The 20,306-nt window shown below is 25.4% G+C and overlaps 1 protein-coding gene across 2 annotated transcripts in view; it reads right to left on the bottom strand.

Annotated features, from left to right (window-relative positions):
- Positions 1–20,306, bottom strand: part of LOC122852479 (ecdysone receptor-like) — a 74,414-nt gene that overhangs the window by 5,919 nt on the left and 48,189 nt on the right. For both annotated transcript variants that reach the window (XM_044152318.1, XM_044152317.1), the window contains 3 exons: positions 814–1,181; positions 482–724; positions 24–402 (listed from right to left, as the gene is read on the bottom strand). In XM_044152318.1, coding sequence (XP_044008253.1) covers positions 24–402; positions 482–724; positions 814–1,181 — 990 coding nt within the window. The remainder of the gene's footprint in view (positions 1–23; positions 403–481; positions 725–813; positions 1,182–20,306) is intronic.

Here is a 20,306-nt window from a genome sequence, read left to right as displayed (position 1 = left end):
ATAAAAATAATAAAATTAATTACCTGAGAATATTACAATTGCTGTTAATAGTGCATATTCAGCATTGTTGACTTTTAGGTTGCACATATATCTACAAAAACCAAGTAAATCCTCAATGGTATCACCCATACCAGCTAAACTATAACTGTCTTTAGTATAAGGTTGATTATTTGCAAATACAATACTATCAGTTTTTTCATCATATTTTCTTGCCATTCTAAGCATCATAACTTCACTTGAACATGCTTTAAGTAATGCTATTTGATCTTCACGTAATAATTTATCAAAACCCGATAAATTTTTTGCAAATTCAACAATTAATTGTACTGTTAATATTGTCATTTCTGTAATATGCCTAAATCCAGCATCACTTGGATCATCACCTTCTGATGGTTGATAATACTGTTGAAGCAAAAAAAATTTTTAATTAATTGTTAAGTTTAAAATTTTTTAAAATAATAATAAAAAATTAATAAATTACCGAAATTCTTGCAAGATCCTCATCACTGGGATGTTCAAAAAAATTTTGATAATATACAAGTCTGTGTATGAGTTCTTCTTGTTCAGTTGTTACAGGTCTTGGACTATTTAAAGAACCTGATATCATTGCATTATCACTACCAGATAATTGTAAACATTCAGCTTCAGATGGTTCAACTTTAACTCCAACTCTATCAATACTACGAGGTGAACCATTTGTTGTACTGTTTGGTTTGTCTTTTTCCTAATTTAAAAAAAAAAAAATTAGTTAATAAACAGCAAATAAAAAAAAAAAATATGTAATAATAAAGTGATATATTTTTAATCTCTTACCTTTTGTGCTTTTTTTTCTTTTCGTTTTACAGCACATTGATACTCTGGTACAACACACTCAGACCTCATACCAACATTTAGACATTTTCTTAATCTACACTCCTGACATTTTCGTCTCATATACATATCAATTTCACAACTACCTCCATATTTACATTGATATACAGCACTTTTAGTTATACTACGTCGAAAAAATCCTTTACATCCTTCACAGGTAAGTGCATTATAATGATAACCTGATGCTCGATCACCACAAACAAGACATAATTCTTCTTGTTGTCTTGGTGTTGGTCCTTTTTTCTTTTTTGCATCACAACTATCAGCACTATAGCCATTTAATGAATTTGGCGGTGATAAATCATCCCTTCCTGTAAACAAAAATAAATAAATAAATAAATAACAATGATATTTTATTTTTAAATTTTATATAAATTTATTTGATTATTTTTTCATTGTATAAAATATACAACACAAGCATTCAAAATTTGACCCGAATAAATTGAAATAACTGTAAGTCAAACTGGACCAATGTTGATTTATTAGACTTTTAAATTTTAAATAAAAAAAAATCAATGAGATTTCATATTGCTATTTGAATTTTTTTTTATGTTTAAATTAATTTTATTATTATTAATATAATAATTATAAAAATTGACCTTTTCAATTGATGAATAATCAATAACAAATACATACGTTTGATGAAAAAGAAATAATTATTTTTTTCGGTCTTTGTTATAGTCTATAGAGTCTTATGACCAATGTCTAGTACACCAGTAACCTAAACATCATCATCATTTGTTTTTTTTTTCTATTGTATATTATCTCAGTGGTTTTTTTTATTTACTTATTATTATTTAAAATGTTTTTTTTTTTTTTTAATTTTTAAAAATTGCCGAGTTGGAACGTGTAGAAGTCACGGTCGGTGAAAGTCTCAAGTTGAGCTTGAGTGCCTTTTATGTATACACACTAAAACCATATAAAGAAGATATATGTATTTCGTATTTTAATGCAATGTCCTGTTTGATGCGTATTTTAAATTCTGACATTAAATTGTTGGCCATTGAGTTTTAAAATAATACTATTATCTATCATTGACTGTTTAGTTTCTAATTTTTGTTTTTTTTTGTTCGTTCTGTTGTTCAAAAAATTTAACAAGTTCTAAATAATAAAAATTCATGTCAAATTAATTTATAATATTAAACAATTGAATAATTTTCCTTTTTTTTCACCTTAAGTTTGGTCAGTATTTTAAAGAACCAACGGATTTCATTTAAAAAAAAAATTTTTTTTATCTCTAATTTTGAATCTTAAGTTTTTTAGTGACCTCGACAAAGTCCGTGTGGGATTGGACCTGGTAAAGATTGTTAAGTTTTTGTTTTAAAAAAATTATTTTTAATGCGGAGCAACGACGCGTTTAACGAACGAGGTCTCGCGTAGAGAAAAGGAAGTTCCCTTTCTTTTGTATATGTTGCTCTTCTCCCCTTTTTTATATCACCAAGCGTGACGTAAAAAATATAAAATAAAAATATATAAATTATAATAATCATTTGGATTAAAAATATTATATTATAAATTTAATGAGAAATTGCAAATTTTATGATTAGAACAATTTGTGAATCAACAACCTGTGGGAATTTTTCATTTTATTGTTGAAAATATATTTAAAATAAAAAAAACATTTAAATTTTAAATGTCTTGTTAAAAATTATACAAAACTTTTTACTCATATATGAATATAAATATTTTTTAAACTTATATTCTGAACGGTTTATTTATCAATAGTTTTCAATCTAATATACAATTTATTTTATGTTAAAAATGGTCACGAGTCATTCTCAACCAATTATCATCATCACAGGTAAAAATATGTTGAATAAAAAAGGGCAAACAAAATATTTCTACACAAGTAGGTGTATTTTTCAATTTAATATATTTATAAACACGGATATATACTTTGATATATTATAATTTTAGTGAAAGTCTGCAGACATACCAATTTTGATGAAATATAAAATAAAAATATCTCGTAGCCTTGATATTAAATCACATGTGATTTTTAATTTCCGCAATGATTATAATGAATCATACAAATCATCGAAACTGTTCAAAGAAGATAATTGATAAATATAAAAGCATAAAAAATGCTTAAAATAAAAAAATAAAAAATGTTTAGCTATAAAAGCAATTGGCCTTGATGATAAAATAAAAAATATATATAAAAAAATGATTTTTAAAAATCATTAATATATAAGATGGTCAGTATTTCACTGTATCATGTAGTAGTCGAATGTTTTTAGTTTAGTATCATAGTGGAGAATTGAATGTGTGCAAGAAACTGCGTCAAAAGAGTTGCTTTGAAAAATGTTGCAAAGAGTAAAGAAGTTGGTGGTGGTTTTGGTATAGGTATGTTGGCTGGTAGAGTAGTAAATACATACATATCTTGACCACTAAAAAAATCTACCAACTTTGTATATAGACACACATACAAACCAACAAACGAAAAAAAAAAAAAAAAAAATATATACATACAGATAAAACAGATAAGAGTAAAAGAGAAGAAAGAAATAAAGATTGTAAAGTTGATTTTTTTTTTTTTTTTTGCCGACAAAGAGACCATAAATGCACACATTGTACAAACACACAAACTATAGATATAAAAATTGTTGAGAAAAGGTTTCCATATTGGTTAGTAGCTCACAACTAACTCGGAGCACTGTGCGGCCTTGACTCTGGCTTGCATAGGTGCTCCTTCTATTTAATATCACATATATAATACTATTTCTTCCTTAGGAGTTCGCAGCACCTTCCTCTCTGTAACTCACTGTCAGACTTTGACCTTTTTTTTTCTTTTTTCCTTTATATTTTCCTTTTATTTTTTCAGGCCGACTCATGCACAAACACACTACACCAGGTGATCCTATACCGGAAAATCTTTGGCTTTCTTCATTCCCATGAAACTAACCATCACCAGTATATTTTTCATTTTCCTAGTGAAGGTTTTTTTTTTTATTTTATTATTCTTTTTCTTGTCCCTAAACCATCACACACACACTGTACCCTCTTCGGCTTTCGTTCGATGAATTTGAAAAATTGCGGCAAAAGGGACGACTTGCATTATTTTCTCTTTTTTTAGCATCGTTCTCACTTGCTCTTTAAATTAATCTTTTTATGGTTTTTTTTTTTTTCTTTTTCTAAACTACACCTTATGTTTATTTTTTGATAATTTTTTATACACGTCAAATGATGAAAGAAAAAATATTTAATATGGTTAAAAAATATTTTCAGCTATATACAACTAAATACATATACAAAAAATAAAAAAATATCAAAGTCATGTTCTTGCAATGGAATAAATATACTTGATAAAATCACTTGGTGATTATAATTTTTTTTTAAACAAATTATTTTAATGATCATGTTCCGGTTTTTATATTTTAAACTTTTAATTTTGATAATATATTTATTATTATTATTATTTGTTAAATAAATAATTGTGAGAAAAAAGAATTATATATAATAATAATTTATTACTGGTATTGTAAGTATTAAAATAGCCACTGTGAAAAGTATTGAGTAGTTGAGGTAAAGCTACGGTCAGCCACAATGGCGCAGCGAAAAATCGAACTGGGAATTTTGTACCTAGTAGCATCATAACGAAGCAAATTTGTAACATACTATATAAAAATATTATTTGTTTATATATATAAATATAAATTTATAAAATATAATAATTTTAATAACATTTCAATAGTAAAAAAAATTAATAACTGTTTTTTTTTTTTTTTTACATTAAAAAAACAAAAGGTTAGTTTGCAAAATACAAAAAAAAAATAAAATCAATACAGTGTAACTTGCAATTTGTTTTTTTAATATATAAATATTAAAATTATTTTATATTATGTAGGAAAGGTAGCTTGGTTATTGTCTACAGTGCAATTCGCGATATTCAATGTTGTTGCGCAAGAAAAAATTACAACTCAGCCCTGGCCTTGTCCGCCAGTACCATCAAGCTAGATGCTATATATATATTTATTTATTTATTTATTCTTTTTTTTATTGCCATCTACTTTTTATTCATCTGTGTACTTCCATTACAGAGTCCACAGTTGAGTCGAATAACCAAAGGATCAAAAAACCAAAATAATAAAATGTAAAATATTTTATTACAAATTTAATATTATTATTATCGGTAAAAATAATATTTTTGTTTTGCAAAATTTTTTATACAGGTGTAATAGATAAGAAAATTAAATGAGTATCAATTTATAAATATTAATAATATTTATTTTAAAAATAAATACACAATGACGACTTAAAACAAAAAAAAAGCTTTGTAAAGAAAAAAAAAAAAATTTCCGTGAAATGAAAAAATTCATATCTGATAATAAATATATATCTCATTTATCTTAACTGTTTAAATAAAAAATAAATAATATAATTTATATTTAAAATAATAAAAATAATTATTTATTTATTCACATAATAATAATAAATTAATTTTAAGAAAATAAAATGAAATTCACATAAAAAATAAAAAAAAAAGATGGAAAGGAAACAAGTAACAAATTATATCCGTGTTTAGAATTCTTGGAATTAAAATCACCTTCATTACAAGATACATATTATGTTATTTTATACTATCTCATATTGTATATATCCACCACACCATGCCCTAGAATGGCATTTGATGATGGTATTTTTTGAGAAAACGTTCCGCGTAGGTGACTATAAATGCGTGCGCTCATGATGACCCACTTAATAAAAAAAAAAAAAAATAAATAAATAGAAACAAATTCTATATATAATTTACATATCTATTCAATTTTCCCAATAAACCATAGAAAATGTTAATTCAATTATAAATATAACCAAAAAGCTTTTTAAAAAATTTTATAAATAAACTTTTTATTTTTTTTTTTCAAACAGAGCTTTTTTTATTCTTTAAAAAAAAAAAATCTACTATTGCTTTTAAATAATATATGTAATAATAAAAAAAAAAAAAAGTTTTAAAACTTGTGAAATTTTAATTATCTAGCCATGAGAAAACTAGTACTGTACAAGTATTTGTGTAAGCGTGGTCACGGCACATTGAACTATAGTGTCACCTGTTTAGCCTGCAAGTTCATATAAGCCACGTCATTGACTTAGTCTACATATAGACAATGATAAAATACAATTGCATGTTATTATTGAACATAGAGTCATGTATATATATTTTATGGATATGTTGCAAGCTTATGTACATATATAAAAACCAATGATCAAGATGGTAATAGAGCATGTATATAAAAAATTTACTTAATGTTGATATTATATGTATATATTGCATCAATACATAGATTATGTTGATGATGATAATGATGATGATGATGAGGCGTTTGCAAGAGTCGTGAGTGAGAGTGACCTACTGACCTCACTTATTCCCCACCACCCACAATAAATAAATACATTTCCCCTACTTGAAAGTTTATATGCGCGTGCGTTTCTCTCTCTCTTTCTCTTTCATGTATTTGGATTTTTAAAGGGGCAATATAATTTTTATTTTTCATTTAAATATGTATATGAAATATAATATTACAAAATATAACAATAGCTTTGGGAATTTTTTTTTTTTTTTCAAGTTTATATATTTACTATATAAATATTTTTTTCATATCGTCTGAGTTTGAGATGGATTTATGATTATTTTCTGAATGGCTTACTTTCTTATATTATTATTTTATTATATTACATTTGAGAGTTTAATTTACCGTTAGACTTGTGAAATCACCAACTAATATAATTCAGCTAACGGTTTTGTATGTATAACACCGGATTCAGACACTGGGCATATCAATGACCTACTTTTTTAATTTATTTTTTGACACTCTGTACTATTAGACACGTGTCAATAATCGTTTATTATTATTATTCAATTTAATGAAAATTAAGAGATAAGACATTTTTTTTTTTTTTATTTGATGATTTTTTAAAATAAAGACAAATTTCAATTTAATTTATTTAAGATAGCGAAACTTTAAAAAAACAGAAAATAAAATAAATAATTTTTATAATTTTATTAATGAGCTTTTTTTTTTGTATATTTTTATTTTATTTAATTTATTTAATTCAAGATCATTATTGATTTTTAATTATTTATATCCATGTATTTTTCTATTTTGAATTAGAAAAATAAATGAAATAATATGTGTTTATAGTCAAAGAGATATTGATTTTATAAAAATAAATTTTCTTGGTTTTGTTTTTTGTTTCATAAATTATTGTCACATTCAGTGACCTATTTTTTTTTTATTTCACAATCGATTACGTGATATATATATATACCCGCATGTTTTATTTTTTTCTTATGCACATTTTGAAATATGATCTAGTGCTTTTAGTCGAGATTAACGTCATCTTGGCTCCCTTCCTGTTATAATATTATCCCTAACATCTGTTCATCTATCCTGCAGTCGTAAAATTTGAGAAACAAGTTCCTGCAAATATATTTTTCCCAATAAAAAAAGTTTATATATATACTTTCCAAACTACAGTCATTTTCATTCTTTAATTATCCCCTTAATTCATCGCGTTTAATCATAAAAATAAATAAATAAAAAATGGCAAAAAAAAAAAAAGAAAGCTCAGCTTTTTCAAAATTCATGCAGTCGAAAATATGTGTCTGGATTTGAGAAACATAATGACCTCGCATGCCAACCACATGTTTCAAGTCAAGTTTTTGTATTATTTTTTTAAAAAATTTTTAAACTCCGACAAAAACATCGCAGTATATATTTGCATCAAAATCTCAGTATAAAAACTGCATCATTAAAAAATATACATTATTAAATTTATGAATATATAAACATCAAATAATCAAAAGAAAAAAATAAATAAATAAATGTTAAATAAAGTTCAGCAGCCTCGATCATAGCTAATATACGTCATTGATTTGTGTAAACTTATATGTATATATATCAAGTGAGTTTAATATAGGATCATCAGCCTGATACAAAACCGAATCGGGACACAGTGCATCTCTCGTCTTATATATACAATATATATATCTATATGTTAGTGTTGAAAAAAGATGTTGCTACTTTTATCACAGTGATACTCAACTCGTTTTGCGCACCAATGACTTGACTTGTCCTTCGCATTATTTCCCAGCTATATTTACTTTTTATTTTTATTTATTTTTTTTTACCTTTTAATGACATTACATTTCCCCTTATCCCCTTTCATTATCATTATTATTATTATTTATTTCATATTTTTTTTGTGGTACTTGTGAGCGATATCGAGTCACGAGTTAACGACACTCGCAATTGAAAATACATGTATACAGATAAATACACGGTTAATTAAATTTAAATTACCCGGTTTAAAGTACAGAATATATATTTAAATATAAAAAATAAATATATCTTATGCTGATATAATTAAATATTAAGAAAAACAAATTTAATTTCATTAAATTATATTGTATTATTTTTATGAATAATTAATTGATGAATTTTATTTTGATTTTTGATAGAGTATTTTTAATATTATTTCAAGTTATTTTTAGTTATTATCTTGGTGCATTGTATTGAGTAGAAACTCGCTAAAATGGCGGCTTGGCTTCTCAGACTGCGAGCCATCGCAGTTCTTGACGCTTTCAAGGCCAGGGACAAGTTGTACCGAGAACGTTGATTACGCTTGGTTGAAAAAAAAAAAAAAAAAAACCACGAGATAATAAAAAAAATATCCGGATAAAAAAAGAAAATAAAAATTGCCAAGTGCTGAGAGAGAGAGAGAGAGATTAAGATTGAGAAAGATTGATAGAATGAAAAAAAATAGAGTGACAGTTAAATTTGGAGTAAAATAAATAATAAATAAATTGGATGAGTATCAATTTTATCTACAATAAAGATAATTGACCTACACACAAGTGTTGAAAATATTTATATGAATTTTAGTTGTTAATATTTTTTTGTTTATCAATTATTAAAGAGTATTTTTAATTAAAAAAATATACAAATTGCAAGTGTATATTGATAAATGATGCAATATATTTTAAAATTTTGCTGAATTTCACGTAATTAGTAGAAAGTTTAAAAGTGAAAATAAATTATTTATACAAACAGTGTATAGAATATTTGCATTAACAAATAATTTATTCATTTTAAAACTTAAATAAAAAAAAAAAAAATTTCAGCATATAATTGCGAATAAGTTTTTAAAAAAATAATTTAAAAAACATAATAATTTGTACCTTCGTTGATAATTGGTGTTGATAAATTATTTTGACCAATTGACAGTATTGTATTGGCAGTTGTAATATCACCATTAGTTTGATTTTGTATTGATGGATGTAAATCTAAATCCCATATTTGTAAATCATCTGTATTGCGTATAACAGTATCGGGCGTGGCGGAATGAAAATGTGGTGGTGGTGATAATACACCACTACTGGTAACCTCGGGTGATGATTCTTGAAGGCCGACAATTCTACCACCCCATCGTCTTTTAATGCCGGCCATTGGCACCCTCGGCACCGTTTGTAAAATCATCCCGCCGTGATCCACCTTCCTAACGTCTCCACCTTGACTACTTACAGGCTCCACTTTAACGTATTTAAATTAACTCTTTTTTTTATCACCCAATACATTCCACTTAATACACTATTTTTTTGTTAAATTTTTTTTTACAAATTTATTATCATATAACATTTCACAATAATCATTATCATAATTTGACACAAACACTTTCTTTTTTTTATTGACAGGCTGTCAACAACAACAACAAAAACAAAGACAAAACACAAAATGCACCAAAGGCAAATATAATCTCAGTAATGTTGTTATTATTCAATAAAAATTTAATCACTAAATTCTTTTTTTTTTCCTCATTATATTTATATAAACAATTTGTTGTGTTATTTTTTTATTATTATTAATTTAATTAATTTACGGAATGTAATTGTAAGAATATTAAAATGAGATATTTATAATAGTATATAGAATACGACAACGTGTACTATAACAACTCCTACAATTCTCCCACTTGATGTATATATGTATTAACAACACAAAACTAACTTGGTGGGGTTGATCTCTTATAACACACGTCTAACACTGAGTTATACTAATGGCGCCCGCGTCGACGACTGTTGGTCATCAGAGAAAACGGGGTCACGATCGCGCAAAAGGGAACGCTTTATCCGTTCACGGTTAAATATTACGTTCAGAAATGAGAGTGTCAATGGGTCAACATCAATTATAGAATTCATCTAATTTTATTTTATATTATATATTTTTTTTACTATTTAACAAATATTATTTTTTCGTTAATTAAATCTAATAAATTATTGTAATTAATTTTAATAAATAATAAAAAATAAATATAAAATTTATTTAAGACAATTATACGAAGCACTTTTGTCACATTGAGAAATGAACAGGGTCATACTTTTCCATAGTCAACTTTCTCACTTATTTAGGTCAAAGCTTGCTCATAAATTTTCTCTTGTTTATATTCTCCATGGGCGCATATATTACCCTTGAATAAAACAATTATTATTATTATTATTTTAATCAATCACAAAATCTTTTAATTAATGAAAAATAAACATTTCATTTTTGTGAAATTAATCAAATTGAAATTTTCAAGCACACTGAGTTGTTGCCATCGTCGGTCAATTGATTTCTCTCTCTCCCTCTTTCTTTCTCTTTTTGACGTTTATTAACTTTTTCCAATTTATTATTTATTTATGTTGTTGTTTATTAAATTTATTTTGTCTTATGTTGGAAAATTATATCGTCTAGTTTTTCCAATCATAAACAAAAATAACAACTATTTATTTACTAGATCACGCGCGCGCGCGTCTTTTAGATTTAAATAGTTTCGTTTTTACTTTTCAAAAAAACACTTGGTTTTTCTAAATATTTTATAACACACACACTTAGTAGTTACAATTTATTTTCAAGTATGTAAATTTGTAGAAGATATTTAAACGTCGTTGAATATTTTTATCTATTATTTGAATTATTTATATTTAAAATACGATGTTACCGCGACGACGCTCCGTCACCGACTGAGCACTGGCTCAGCACCAAAGTATCGGCGCCGCGAGCGCTACAAACAGGGACCAGATGAGTGAGATAGATAGAGAGAGCAGTTTTACGTTTTGCTGCGAGAAGATTTCTCCCCAATATCACCAACTATAGACACTATTATGTATGTACCAAATTTTACTGGTATATGTGTATTTTTATATAGAGCAGTTTGTCTTGAATCAAGAAATCATATCAACAATTTTCAATTTTTCCTCTATTTTTTTCTATAAATATATATATATATCTTGATGAGTTATCTTGTTAACTGCAGGCCTTTTATTATTTTTTTATATTATCCTTATTTATAAGCTCTTTATTAATTGAATTAACAACATTAATATATAAATTTTTATCAAAAATATATACTAAACTAGATAAGCTATTTACTATGAAAAATATTAGCAAATTTTATTGATTTTTTTATTTATATTATATTATATTATTTGGAGAAGTTTAATATTGATAATCATTACTTATGCCCACTCAAATGACAAAATAAATAACATACATTAAAATATATTTTAAGGGTAGATAAAAATCGTAAATATCACTTGACCCTTATATTCAAGTCGATATTATATAAAAAAAAAACTCATTAAAATCTTTATCAAACTCGACTAAAAATACTTCCCAAATCATATAATTTCCATCATTTTTTTTTAGTTTATTTGATAAACTAAAAAAATCAAGAAATTGATTATAAATATTTATTTAAAAAAAAAAAAAAAATTATGTCAATGACACAAACAAGATACACACAGTACAAATTGATGGAATGTAGGTTGGGGCTATATGAAGAATAAAGGATAAAAGGAGTTTATAAAAAATATAATTATATGAAAAAAAATAATAAGTAAAATAGGGGGCTAGTTTATACCCCCATTATTGTGACGTCATCCACCTGTTACACGAGAGAGTCAGTGTGTTTTGTATACATTTTGGCCCGGGTTTTATATGCGCGCATGCTAAGAGAGAGAGAACAGGGGAGAATTATTCAGGGGTCGTAAAAAAAAATAAAGGGGGTGGAGATCAGACAGGGGTATTGGTGAATAAATAGAGGAGGAAGGTGGAGTGAGGGCGCCGGGCTCGACGCGACGTTAAGGGGTTGCTTGTGCGCCTTGTTATGTGCAGAGCTCTATGTGTTCGGGTCACGGCCAGGGAATAACCAGGCCAGGCACTCCACCGGGTTTTGCTATTGTGTCATGATTCCAGGTCGGGACTAACTCTTAAATAGGTCACCTATAGTAAATTTCATTTATTATAAATTATTGTTTTTTTTTTTTTTTCGTTCTATGTACACATTTATATTTGTCATTTTTTTTTTTTTTTGTGTTTGTATTTATATATAGTTTAAATTTCAATATACAAATGATTTTTGGAATTGTGTTCTAGTTATGTCAAAAGCACAAAAAAATATACAAATAATGTATATTCTTTGTGACCTATATTAGTTTTTCTTTTTTTACTACTGCGACTGACGCAACTATCAATAGATATAAATATTTTTTTTTCAATTTAAAAGTATTGTTAATTAAAAAAAAATATGAAATAAACAAAAAAAAAAAAAAATAAAAAAAATAGGACTTTATTCAAATCCTAAAAGCTTTTTTTTTAGAAAAAAAAAAAAAAAAAAAGAATCAATTAACGTGTATAATAAAAACGATATTGTTAAAATTACGAGTATGACCTTAATTAGAGTATATAATTTTTTGTTCGAGCATAACATACAAAGAGCAAGCCGCGATCGGTCACCAGGTCGCATCATCTCACACCATATACCATATCACATCTACATCCACATAATATAGAATCACATGTACATATTAACTGCGTCATTTTTATAATGTTATTATAATGTTTGCATCAGAGCTTGTCTATTAATAATAATAAGCCATATACAGTCATCAACTCAAGTGAGATGACAATATATTTAATATTTTTTTCATGACGCAATTAATATTATAATTTTTTTATAAATAATTTTTAAATTTTTTTCTCATGTTTTAATATATTTCCTTCTTTTAATTTAGATATATTATGGTTATCTGAAACTTTAAAAGAACAAAGAATCCTCAAGGATGAGAAAAATTAAACGAAAAAAAAAATAAATAAATAAATAAATAAATAAATTTACACTTGGCTAACTCGTTAGTCGAATTATCGGGTAACGAGGTCTACGCCAAGGTCCTCGATATACATAGAAATACAATAAAAAAAATATATAAAAAAAAAAAAAAAACTGCCGGAAGAGGTGTGCCGCATTTGCATGACGTAATTTTTGTTGTACAAGTTTAATAACACATTGATAATCAAACGACATTATAATATTATGATTTTTTTTTTTTTTTTTTAAATTATTTTATTACCATGATTTATCAATGCGTGTATGTTTTTTAAACTTGATAATTATTTTTCATGAATTTAATGCAATTTTTTGGGTCAGTTAACACGTGGATTTTAACCCTTGATTGAATTTTTTAATTTACCCTTTTAAATTTCTTTTTAAACTAATAAATATATGAGGTTTTTTCTGGTATCTATGATTTCAATGTTATCACTATTTCTAATGAAAGTAAATTATGAGTAAAAAAAGATACCAAATGGATAGAATTAATAATTAAAAAAATATTTTAACGAATTATAAAATATTCCATGGCTAAAATTAATAGCCTTGTAATTGTGAATAAAATAAACCTTCATTTTCCCACGCATGATTGCCATCAAGTGTCACTTAACATGATACTCCATATAAATTATTTCAATAATATACGAGTTATTTAAATAAATATATATATCAACACACATCACATATAATGCAATTTTAATTTTCAATAGTCAAGGTTAAATAATTGGATACTAGATTCGTTGTGTGTGTTTTTTTTTTTTTTTTCTTTTTTAGTCTATCGTTAATTAGGCGTGGTTATCAAGATTTTAATGATAGTGATAAATACATACTGTATGCATTTGCATTAGGTTCAAATGAACAATAAAAGTATTTCAAATGAAATTAAAAAAAAAAATAAAATAATGGCTTCAGTGTTTAGATCGTTACGGCAATATGGAGTTACAGAAAGACACAGAAGACCGGACATGATTACACATTGACGTTGTGAAGCTTCGCTGAGCATCACGAGGACTTGATCACGAACCAAGGCCTCAACTAGCCTTTATCCTCATATTTTCTTTTTTAAATATATTTTATAGTTTTTTTTAAAAAAATAGAAAAATTTTTCATTATCATCAAATTATTTAATTACATATTGTTAATTTTCTTCTTTTTTTTTTTTCAATTAAAATAGATAATTTATATAATAGTCATTCATCATCAATGTAGTCGACCTCACAGTCACATTGGAATGTATTTTATCATTTCCTCGTTGCGTTTTTTTTTTTTTTTTTTTAATTTGAAAAATTATTTTTTCAGCTTTTTTTTTATTGCTTTTTTACACGAATGAGTAATGTTTCTTTTTCTTTTTTAATTTTTTATTTTAATAATACTGAGTGTACTCACCACACGATGATTTATTTATGTCAATAAAATGAGATTTATTTAGTACTCACCTGAAACAATAAAAATAAAAATAATTAATTAAATTTATTTTAAATAAGATATATATATTTTTTTTAGTTAATGTATTTATGTTGTCGTTGTTATGTAAGAGACACGGTTGTCTAGTGTTGATAGACATTAATATCAATGCAATTTGTTGATTCAAATCAGATATCAGTCGAGTATATAATCGCATCCAAATTACGCGTAATTTACATTATTAAAAAAATTATAATAAAAAATAAATAATAATTGAGGTAAAATTAATTTTTCAAAAGAAACAAAAAAATATATTAAAAAAAAAAAAAACAAGTATAATTAAATTTTTTTTCCATTATCTAATTAGTTTAATTGTATCAAAATATTTTATAATAAATTATATTTGTTTCAATATTTTCATTGTTTTAATTTTAATATGAGAAATTTTTTTTTTTTTTTTTTTTAATTCATCAATTCATTGTTAAATATAGTATAAATAAAAAATAAATTTTATAATTGTTTCAAAATGATAATAGAATTAGGTAAATATAAATTTTAAAAAAAATTTAATAGTTAAAAAAAACTTCTATTGGAATAAAAAAATTAAAATTTCATACATTTAAAACAAAATTATTTGCGGTTAACCTATTTTTATAACTCCCCTTTTATTTTATGTCAAAAAATGAATGATTTTATTTTTGAAAACAATAAAAATATATCCACTGTGCAGAAATAATAATAACAATAATATAGTTATCAATATCCTTGTGAAATAAATCCCACGATAGCGTTTTAAAATTCAATATGAAATAATTCATCTATATTTGTCGTTGAGTCTATGAAAATTTAAACGACAAAAATAAAAAATCATAGGAGTTTAAAAAACGAATATATATGGATAATTATGAATTGAAAAATAAATTAACATGACAAAGACAGGATGATTATGGTGATATTTTATTGACCAACGTTTCATTTGGCGACAGTGCCAACGTTAAAACTGTTAAAACAAAAGAGAACATAAATAATACATGTATGTGCAGCATTGAAAATAAACTATTGACTTTTTTCTTTTTTAGTATTTTGAATAATTTAACAACAATCCGTGGGAATGAATAAGATAATATTAACAAACAAGTTGAGAGAATAATTAAAAAAAAATATTATATATCAATTTGTAAAATTATATTTATTCATTTAAGATAAGATTTATTGCATGATAAGGGTAGTTAATTTATTGATGAATTTAAAAATAAAAATAATTAAAAAACTATTTATTCACTTAATATATTTTTAAAATTATGATCAATAAATAATTGTTTTACTGATATTTTAGTGTCATTAAATAATTGAGTATTTCGATTCAGTCAAAAAAAAAAAAATTATAATGATTTTTTTATATAAAATTATCTAATTGATGCAAATCAATAATCATTAGTGTAGATTTTCGTTTTATTTTCTTTCAAATCAGCAATAATAATGAGCGTTTTTTTTCGAAATTTGTTACAAAAATTTCATGTGAAAGATTATTTTTTGTTACTTCTGTGGGGAAGTAACATAATCTGGTTGGAATTTAAGACAGACCACTTGGGTATACTTGGGTCAGGATGATTTCCTTGAAAAAAAAAAATTTCTACATTTAGCCGAGACCCATCAGCAAATATATAACCCACCTTCCAAATGGTCATTTTTTTTTTTTTTCCTTTTTTTTCTTTTTTTACTTAATACACAGAAGCATTTTCTTTATTTTTCTATCGTGATACATCTGCAGCCAACACAAAGAATAAAAGAAAAAAATCAATTATTTTTCAATCATATATGATGAATTAAAAATACAAAATCGATAAATCACGTTTGTGATGTGTGAATTAACAATGCAGGTGACTATAATGGCCACCTGAATGCATAAGTATAAAAATATTATTAACTAAAGAAAAAAAAAAAAAAAATGTCAATATCAATGTGTGGGTTTATTGGAATTTTAAAATCATTTTTTCCACCTGATGCTTGAAACAAAAATAGCTCAGATAACTTGTTTTACACCCACGTACCTTGACCTTCTAATCCAGCAATATTTACAATAAAAAAAAAAAAGAGAATTTAAAAGTTTTTTACTATTTCCATATACCTAGACTTCGAAGAATGAAAAAAATCAAACTTTGGATGATTTTTTTTTTTTTATCTTTTCTTCTATAGAAAATATATAGATTTAGACACATTAGATTTAGCAAGAAAAATTTGTAAAATGCAAACTCTTCTGTATCTTTTCATTGAGTTGAAACTAACCGGTTTTTTTTTTTTATTTAAATCAAAAAAGTGAAAATCCGATCAACACCATAAATGGCCTTTCACACAAGGTGCCCCTAAAAAAACTTTTGTTGTTTTGGTGCCAATGTAGTGTACGCCTTTATACCTGCACCAAAATTCAAGGTATATTTTCAAAAAAAAAAAAAAAAAGAAATCTAACGGCCTACAAGTTCACAAAATCGAACACCTTTCACCCTCCCACCTAATGTACAAATCGACAGTTAAAAAAAAGAAAAAGTACAAAAAGAATTTTTTAAAAAAAAAAAGACGCAAGTATACCTGTATATAAAACCATTGGAATGAGGTATAAATTTTTTTTATTTTTTTTTGCTTCCGTGTGTTAATGACAAGGCCACGTGGTATTATATTATGTCCTGAAAATATTAACATGCTTCAAGCGCAATAGTCGTCTAGCATGACCTCGAAATGATTAGACGCTTCTTGTGAAGAGATGTTGTTGGTGGCATAGAAATTTTATACCTATGTAATAGTAGTAGATTCTACTCTTTCTACTAATTTATTCACAGTTACTGGTTATATTATTATTTTTTTATTTATTTTTTTCTAGTCCAAGTATCATGTGGATTTTTTTGTGTCTAGCCTCGACAACAACCGACCTAACCACCTTGTAAATTTCAAATGTTCAAATTAGATAGAGAAAAGATAGGTCATGGCTAAAACCCGGAAGGCTTTAAAATTCAGGATAAAATTCAAAACAAGTTGAAAATATAGTTTTTTTTTTTTTTTTTTGGAACATGACACACTTGCAAATAGTAATTTATTGAATTATATTTTTTTAAGAAATATATATCATCAATCAAACTATACATACAATACTTTTTTATTTTCTTTAACAATAGCTGTCAATTTTAACTTGGCTGCCAACATGTCTTTTATATAAAAAAAATATTCAAAATTCTAAGAAGAAAAAAATGGCTTTTTTTTGGAATGAACATAGTACGATTAAGGTTGGTGTTGCCCTTTTTATCCATGACGTATTGAACAAGTGAAAGAGTACAAGGTTGTTTATCAAATAACAAAACAAAATAATAATAACATATGGACTGTGATATTATTAATCTTATGATTGATCATCAAACTCCAAGATTTTTATGATTAATTATTATTTTTTTTTATTGTATCAGTCTGTGCTTATCTTGATTAATTTTTTTTACAAATAATCATGCACAAATAGAGGATAATTTTATAGATTAAAATCAAACTAGTGACAAACGGAAATGTAAATCATTGTTGATGCATTGCAAAAAATAATATATCTATTTATATTATCAATTGAAAAAAAAATTAATATTATATTTTAAAACATCATTAGTATAAATTATAATAAATTATTACAATTTTTTATTTCATTTTATTTATTTTTATGAACAGTCATGACCTAGTTTCCCAGTGAATATATGGGGGATGATAGTTGACCTAGTTTTGAGTTTACTCCAAATAATATATATAGTTTGTTTTCACCCTCTTGCTCTCTCTCGAATGAGGGTCATCACTATATAGAGTACCATGGCTGCTGGATAAATTCACTTACTACAAACCCCCAGCGATAAATGGGGTCACCAGCCAGCCAGATATCGATATCTTAAAAGTATATAACTTAAGACCCTCAAGAATATTCATTCTATATGACCGCGATTTAATAAAATAGCTTTAAAAATATTTTAATCATTAAATAGAATTTTATGTTTTTCATAATTTTATATATTCATTGGAGCCTTGAAAGGCCAATAGTTAACAGAAAAAAAAAAATCAACATGAATACATCATAAAATAAGATGATGTCATTCACGGATAAGGGCACTTATAAAAATTAAAATTTTATATATTTTAAAATTATTTAACTATTATATTATCATTTTATATTCAAAATTACAAATTTAAAAAATAAAAACCCAGTGGTTTTTTTTTTTATAGAAAATTATGTAAAATAAAATTTTTTTATTATTTTTAATTGCGTTTGGATATATGATAAAAAAAATTAATTTAATGCAGATGCGTGTATGCAAAAATCGAGTGATATGTGTAAGGTGGGAAAAATAATATTTCAATGTATATATGTATTTTTTTTTTTTCTTAGCATATACTTGAATGCCGTGTGTTAGAAGAAAAGGTTGAGGTCTTGAGGTTCGAGGCCGCGAGCTCCCTCACTTTCCCACACTCTCTGCTGCTTCATATATATACCTCGTCTACTTGAACAACAAAATATATTGGAACAACTTACTTTACTTTAATCCAACAACAAGTATTATTATATATTGTATATCTCGTATATTTATATATATTTTTTTTACTGTGACTTGCGCAAGGCGTTACGCGCGTGCACAACAGGGCACGTCATTCAATATGAACTCTAACATATAAAAAAAATTACTTTAAAACAAAAAAAAACTACTTAATTTATGTATCTAATATTCACAATAATCAGCAACTTATTCTATAATCGTTGAAAATTAATTTTCAATAAAAAAAAAAAATTCAATCATTACATGTTATTTAAATTTTCAAAAATACATGCAATCATCAATTTCTATTTTTGGTATTTAAAAAAAATTCACAAACGACCTCATACGTATATTTTTTTTATTTTTGTTATTTATTTATTGTCATTAAAAATAAAAAAATTTTATAATTTAATATGTGGGCGAAAATATATGACTAATCAAACTCATTTGAATTTTGAATTCTATGATTGGTTATGATAATTAATTTATTAATATGGTTTGTTACTGGAAAATTATTAAAATTAATTCAAATTATTGTAATAATATAATTTTTTTATTAGCATATTATTTATTTAAACCGATGAATAATTATTAAACAATAATTTATTTGTTATTTTTTTTTTTTTATATAATTTAACTTTTAATTGCATGTCATCATAGAAAAATGTTTTTTTTTTTTATTTTTCAAATTAACCCGAGTGGAAATTGAGATCAAGTCTTGATCAAGACTTGATCAGGCAACATTGATTTCAAATCCATTCTTGATCAAGATGCTTGATCAAATCTTGATCAAGAACGTAACGCTAAACGTGATCAATATTTGATCAAGTATTTTGATCAAAACTTGATCAAGTATCTTGATCAAATCTTGATCACGTTTAGCGTTACGTTCTTGATCAAGATTTGATCAAGAGGCTTGATCAAGATTTGATCAAGAGGCTTGATCAAGATTTGATCAAGAGGCTTGATCAAGACTTGATCAAGATACTTGATCAAAACTTGATCAAGATATTTCATCAAAGCTTGATCGAAAAAATGAAAAAAAAAAATTATTTACAAATTATTAATTTTTTTATTATTGTATTATGAAGTGTGATGTCATAGAGAAGAGTTAGATAATTATCGAGCGCAGAAGTTTTTTTTGTTTTTTCTAATACACGGTAACCGGGAATCGAACCGACGAAGTATAGATTGACGTAGTAACGGGTACGCTTTAGACCGCTCGACCACGGAGGGAAACGATGTACCGTGTGATTTTTTGAAGCTTATATATTTAGACCAGTCTTGAGACATTATTAGGCCACGTTTGGCGTTTTTTTTCTCAGTAAAAAAACT

Source organism: Aphidius gifuensis, linkage group LG3 (assembly GCF_014905175.1).
Source record: "Aphidius gifuensis isolate YNYX2018 linkage group LG3, ASM1490517v1, whole genome shotgun sequence".
NCBI lineage: Eukaryota > Metazoa > Arthropoda > Insecta > Hymenoptera > Braconidae > Aphidius > Aphidius gifuensis.
This window is presented reverse-complemented; position numbering and strand designations above follow the sequence as displayed.